Source organism: Triticum urartu, chromosome 6, assembly GCF_003073215.2.
Source record: "Triticum urartu cultivar G1812 chromosome 6, Tu2.1, whole genome shotgun sequence".
NCBI lineage: Eukaryota > Viridiplantae > Streptophyta > Magnoliopsida > Poales > Poaceae > Triticum > Triticum urartu.
The window spans coordinates 171,277,322-171,284,175 of record NC_053027.1 but is presented as its reverse complement, the minus strand read 5'-3'; the positions used below and the strand labels follow the sequence as shown (position 1 = coordinate 171,284,175).

Genomic DNA, 6,854 nt, shown 5'->3' with positions numbered 1-6,854 from the left:
GTATGTTTCCAGGAAACACAAGTGGAAGTTGTATCCCGTGACTTGATTAGGCAGTGCCTTGGTAATAGATTTGAGAACTACTTTTACTTGTCAGCTGTGGGCACCCGAGGTGGAATCCTCATTGCATGGGATGATACGGTAGTCTTGATGTCTAGCCCGCACACCACTACGAACACCCTGATGGCGTTAGTGCAGCCGCATGGAGCCCCGGTTTGGTGGCTTACGGGCGTCTACGGACCATAGTCGGATGCTGACAAGGTAGCTTTCATTTTCGAACTAGAGGAGATTCGAGACCTGCATGTCGAACCGTGGATGCTGGCGGGTGACTTCAACCTGCTTGCAAACCCGGAGGACAAGAACAATGAGCTAATCAACCACCGGACGATCGCACGATTTAGAGCTAAGCTAAATCGGCTGGAACTCAAAGAGCTATACCTACTTGGGAGGCAGTACACGTGGAGCAATGAAAGGAGACTCCCCACATTGGAAAAGATCGATCATGTGTTCACTATGAACTCATGGGAGGACTTGCTCCCATCGTTCTTGCTTGCGGTACTAGGCTCTGCGGTATCTGACCACTGCCCGCTCCTACTTGACCCAGACGCGGCTTTCCATATGGGAAGGTGGTTTCGCTTCGAATCGTTTTGGCCGAAAGCAGAGGGGTTCATGGACGCCGTAGCGGAAGCATGGCACTCGGTTCCATCATCGGGGAACCCATTCAAAGTGCTAGATTGCAACCTACGGGCTACAACAAAGAAGCTTCAGCGGTGGAGTGAAAGATGGATAGGTAACATCAAGATGCAAATTCTCATCGCTCACGACATCATATACCGGCTGGACGCGATAGCAGACTCTCGAACTCTCTCTGACAACGAGCATTGGCTACACAAGGTGCTTAAGAAGAAGTTGTTGGGTTTGAGCTCTCTCGAAAGGATGATTACTTGGCAACGATCCCGCATGCTTAACCTCAAGGAGGGGGCGCCAATACCACGTTTTTCTATCGCCATGCATGCCGCAGGCAGCTTAAGAATGCCATTCTCACCTTGCGCCACAACGGCGAGATCTTCATCGGCCAAGAGAATATTGCCAAAGCAGTGGACGCCCACTTCTCGAGCACCTTGGGCTCGTCCCAGCCACGGATGCATGCCATTGATTTGGACAGCTTGGATCTATCGACAAGAGACTTGACACACCTGGAGACGCCTTTCTCGCTGGAGGAAGTGGAGAAGGTTATCAAATCGATGCCGCTTGAAAAGGCACCAGACCCGGACGGCTTCACGGGGCGGTTCTACGCAACTTGCTGGCCGATCATCAAAGTTGACTTCATGAGGGCGATGGATCATTTCCTCCACGGAGACACAAGAGGGTTGGCAGCCATCAATAGAGCCGTGGTAACCCTGCTGCCAAAGAAAGAGGGTGTCATTGATCTGAAAGACTACCGATCGGTGAGCCTAATCCATGGCGCGACCAAGATTTTCGACACAGTACTTGCCACAAGATTGGTGGACGAGCTGCCATTCCTGGTGGCTAATCACCAAAGTTCTTTCGTCAGGGGCCGTTCTCTGCATGACAACTTCATGCTCGTCCAATGCACAGCACGAAGGTTACATGCGCTCATGGATCCAATGGTGCTTCTCAAGCTCGACATTTCAAAGGCTTCTGACACGGTTAAGTGGCCTTTCCTTTTGGAGGTGATGACACAGATGGGTTTTGGGAGAAAGTGGATCACATGGATCTGTGGACTACTTGCCACCTCGACTACAAAGATCGTGGTGAACAGAGTACCAGGGGCTACAATATACAATGCATGCGGCCTTCTGCAGGGCGATCCGATTTCCCCTATGCTCTTTATCTTGTGCATGGAGCCGCTTTAGTCCCTGTTCAAGAAGGCCACTGATAGGGGCATCTTCGCACCCTTGGCCCGAGTCGGTGTCCACCAACAAGTATATATGTTCACCGACGACGTAATGGTATTCTTCAAGGCTAATGACCAAGAGATAAGGGTGTAGGGTAACGCAGCAGAAAACAAAAAAATTCCGACCTACGCACTAGCCCAGGACCACTATGGAGACTGCATACATGGTTTGATCTTTTTCGTTACCGACTCATAGCGCAGCGGGAAGTAAAGTTGATGACGATTGGTGGTGCAGATCCTCGCAGCTAGGATTTACAACCTCCCAACCACGAGGATGTATACCCTCATCTGCTCCTCAGACAGCCCTCCGGGAGGCGGTCGGACAGCCCCCCGGACGGTGTCGCGGACAGCCCTTCGGGAGGACCTTCGAAACTCGAACGGTCACTCGGGGCAGCCCTTCGGGAGGACCTCCAAAACTCGGACGGTCACACGGACAGCCCTTCGGGAGGCACTCACGAACTAAGACCGAAACTACGATCTCTCTAGAGAGTTGCACACATACATTATCATCTATCCGGCAGGGCTTCGCCGTCCAGAACTAGTTCCTGTCGGAACCCAGACAGCCTTACGGCTCTATGAAACTCTTTTCGTGGGAGGGAGAGAAGAAGCCAGATAATGCATGGCATATGTATGAGAGCAAGGGATGAGTGTGGAGGGATGCCCCTCCACCTCTATTTATAGGAAATCCCAAGGGGTAGGGTAGTTTCACACAAAAACCCAAAATGCACATGAATGAAGTCCTTTCACAAGGACCTAGGAGTGAAACCAAGGAACAAGAGGGTCCCCAAGGGGGGATACCCCATGTGGCCGGCCACACCCCCATGAGGGGCCCAAAAAATGGCTCCTATCCATCCATGTCATCCCCAAGATCTTTTGGAGCAAAGCCCCAAAAGGTGGCTTTCCATAAAGTAGCCATAAAGCTGATTTTCACTATTCACGACGACAATTTTCAGCGTCTGATCGAACTGAAAATATTTATGTGGGCTTAGAACATTTCCAGTACCCACCATAATAATTTTCAATGCGTTCTGGAACAATTCCAGTTTAGTGATTTTCATCTGCGAAAAGCATCTGAACCGGTTCCTGCAGCTCCGGAACATTTCCGGTTTTTATTTCTGAAAATTCCAAAAAGTTTCCAGAATGATTCTGGCACCCTCCAAGAATTATCAGGCATGTGCCGAAACCATTTTGACTTAATGGCATACCCCGAAACAACTTTTTCGGTTTCACCGAAACTCATCCGGTGACCTCTCTCTATGGAACTTTTCCGCTGTCCGAAACTTTTCGGTGATTTTCTCTCAGACTCCCTGTCTAGTATTCAGCAGATAGATGACCCTTAAGCGTGTGACCCTATAGGTTCGGTGAAGTATAAACATGACCCGGAACCCCTTCCGATCAATGATCAACATTGGAGCCGTGGACACCCATATTGACCCCTATACCCACACGAATGAATATTCGAGTGAACCTCCAGTTGCAGTGAGCTATTCCTGTTGCTTCGCGATATGTCACAAACACCCGAGGTGAGATTTGTTGCATCCCCGTGGACGAACAATTTGTCCACCATGCAAGTTACCTCGTTACCGGTTTTGTTCTCTTTTCTCGTTTCCGTGTTCCGGCATCCCAGTGATCAAATCACAAGGTGTCTGGCCAGACGATTATGGATACCGTAACACCGAGAGGTCCCGAGAATATCTCTCCATCGTCGGAGGAGCAAATCCCAATCTTGAGCTATCAAGTTACTTGACATACTTTTCCATGAACCCGTAAGCCGCCGTAATAGCCACCCATTTACGGATGACGTTTAGCAAACCCCAAAGTTCATGAAACAAGCATGAAGAAACTCAATACTCTCATGGTCTAAGGAATCATGCAAACATTAACCATCTCTGTGTTATGTACCATTAATTTGTGACGAATGAATCTCATAGCATAACATCAATCCGGGTCGATTCAACACAAATGTTCTCTTAACATTGTGCCCTTAAAATTGTTGGCATAGACACGCCCATGATCAGGAAAACAGAACCATCATGCAACACTTGAGCTAGTCTTAGAGGCCAGACTAGGAATACTTCTTACCGTTTATTATTCCACACGTGCATATGAGTCTTCCTCCGAGCCTCGTGGATATTGCAGACTCGAGAATCATTGCAGTTATAGCATGGAACATAAACATAATTATGAACTCGGAGATAAATAATATCATTTATTATTGCCTCTAGGGAATATCTTCTACAAAGGGCGTATCGGGAGATCCTGACACTCTTCGGGGCAGCCTCGGGCCTCATGGTAAATCTATCCCAAAGCGCGACACTACCCATTAGGTGCTCACGCGTGGAGTTGGACTCGGTTTGCCGCACACTAGCATGCACAAGTGCATATTTCCCATGCAAGTACCTAGGCCTTCCACTCAGAATCAGGAAGGCCACCGCTGCACAGTTTCAGTATCTGGTGGAACAATTTGCTAGTCGTCTACCCAACTGGAAGGCGGCTACCTTGCCCAAGATTGGTCGGCTCATACTTATCCTCTCAGTACTGTGCGCACTTCCGATCCATGCGATGATGGCACTTCAGATACCTCCAAGAACTATGACGGCATTAACGAAGATATGTCGAGGTTTCCTGTGGTGTGGCAAGATGGAGGCCAGGGGCGAAAACTACGCTATGGCATGAGACTCTGTTTGCCGCCCAAAGTGGGCGGGCGGTCTCAGAATAGCGAACCTGCGATGGTTGAACACTGCCATGTCGGTGAGATGGCCGTGGTTGCAGCGTACTGATCAGTCCAGGCCATGGTCTCGGTTCAGGATTTCCGTGCTGACAGAATCGATGGCACTTTTTCGCGCAGCAACTACAATCACCATGGGGAATGGTGAGGTAGAGCTCTTCTAGGAAGATAGATGGCTCGACGGATACCGAGTGGAGGAGCTAGCACCCCTACTATGCACAACGGTGGCAAGGCAAACTAGATCAACTCGCACGGTCGTTGAAGCTCTGGCGGATCACACTTGGGCTCTAGACATTGGGCCAGAACTTACGACAACCATGCTTCGGCAATTCCTGGATCTAAACGAGTGGATGCGATTGACCTCCAGCTTGCCACGCAGGACAGTATCAAGTGGGCATGGGAGAAGGATGGCATGTTCTCGGCGCGATCTGTTTACGCGGCCAAGTTCTCCGGTCTCCAGGTCGCGCCTACGGCAGATTTCACCTGGAAGTCCAGGGCGCCACTGCAGAAACGTTTCTTTGTTTGCTGGCCATCAAGAATAGATGTTGGACCTTTGACCGACTAGCACGCAGGGGACTTCCTCACCAGAGTTCATGCCCACTATGCAACCAACACGATGAAACCATGACCCACATCATAATTGGGTGTGTGTTCACACGGGAGGTTTGGGCAAGGGTATGCCTGACTATGGGGCAATCGGACAGAACCCCTACAACAAATGAGACACTACCCGAGTGGTGCATTCGACAAGAATAAAGTGGACAACATAAGAAGTTAGCAAGGCCAATTTGCATCCTTGTCTTATGGGAGCCGTGGACGCACCGCAATGCCATGGTCTTCGATGGAGCGACGCCACCTACGGGATAGGTGCTGCGAAGCAGTGAGAGGCCCGAGCATGGAAACAGGCAGGGCTACTAAGAGGGGAAGTTGAGGCGTTCTTTGATGGCCTCGCAACGTGGGGTAGTGTCGAGTAGTAGACTGTAGTATGCTGTGGAGTGGCTATGAGCCACCTGTAAATATTCTTGTAACATTTTGAACATGGAGGGAGTCTTTCCCTTTCCCCCCTTAAATATATGACACGCACACTGATGCATATTCGAGAAAAAAAAAAGGTTGAATAAAGCTCTAAACTCCCCTGCATTCCAGTTTAAATACTCCCCTCCTCTTCCCGGTCATCAGCACACTCCGCAATCTCCAATCGCCACATCTCATCTCCCCACTTCCCGAATCCTTTCCCTTCCAGTGCAGCAGTTTGCCATGGACGCCTCAGCCACCATCACCACAGGGAAGACGAAGAAGGGCGCGGCTGGGTGCAAGGCGGGCGGCCCCAGGAAGAAGTCCGTGTCGCGGTCCGTCAAGGCCGGGCTCCAGTTCCCCGTCAGCCGCATCGGGCGCTACCTCAAGAAGGGCCGCTACGCCCAGCGCGTCGGCACCGGCGCCCCCGTCTACCTCGCGTCCGTCCTCGAGTACCTCGCCGCCGAGCTGCTGGAGCTCGCGGGCAACGCCGCGAAGGACAACAAGAAGAGCCGCATCATCATCCCCCGCCACCTGCTGCTCGCCGTCAGGAACGACGAGGAGCTCGGCAAGCTGCTCGCCGGCGTCACCATTGCGCATGGCGGCGTGGTCCCCAAGATCAACCCGGTGCTGCTCCCCAAGAAGATGGTCGAGAAGGCAACCAAGGAGCCCAAGTCGCCGAAGAAGACCGCCAAGTCCCCCAAGAAGGCGTAGGAGGCGCGTCGCCTTGCTTAAATTGTTGTATGTAGCTGGGATGGATCGATGGGTGTGCTTCAAAGTAGACGGTTGTTGTTGGTCTGGGTGTGTCGCTGTATCTTCTCATCTGTGACTTACATGGAACAATGCGTTGCATAAACAATTGTGTTCCTTTTGCCTGCACTCTCTATTCCTTTGCTTAGATTTGCATCTTTGAGATTCATGTCCTTTTGAATTTCAACCAGAGGCTTGGGCAGTAATTGCAAAGGTTGTGAAAAAAATGGCGGAAGGCAGGTTCCTTGGCGCATGTTTGAAATATTTGGCGGTTGTATTTCCCGCCCCATTTTCAAAAGCTGAAAACACTTATCCAAAAATTAAAGGTTTGTCATAATTAAATTCTTGTCCAAATTGGGCGCTCATGGAGTTTGGCGCCCAAGAGGATTGAAAGAGTTTTTTGTTTTGGCGGCAAGATTTGCTGCTCGACTGAATTCAGTTCCGAGA

General features: G+C 50.6%; 1 protein-coding gene across 1 annotated transcript; it reads left to right on the top strand.

Moving 5' to 3' along the window:
- Positions 1-5,810: 5,810 nt before the first annotated feature.
- LOC125515335 (histone H2A-like) lies at positions 5,811-6,536 on the top strand. Its single transcript, XM_048680788.1, has one exon. The coding sequence runs from the start codon at positions 5,901-5,903 to the stop codon at positions 6,369-6,371; it is 471 nt and encodes a 156-aa protein (XP_048536745.1). The 5' UTR covers positions 5,811-5,900; the 3' UTR covers positions 6,372-6,536.
- The last annotated feature ends 318 nt before the right edge of the window (positions 6,537-6,854 follow it).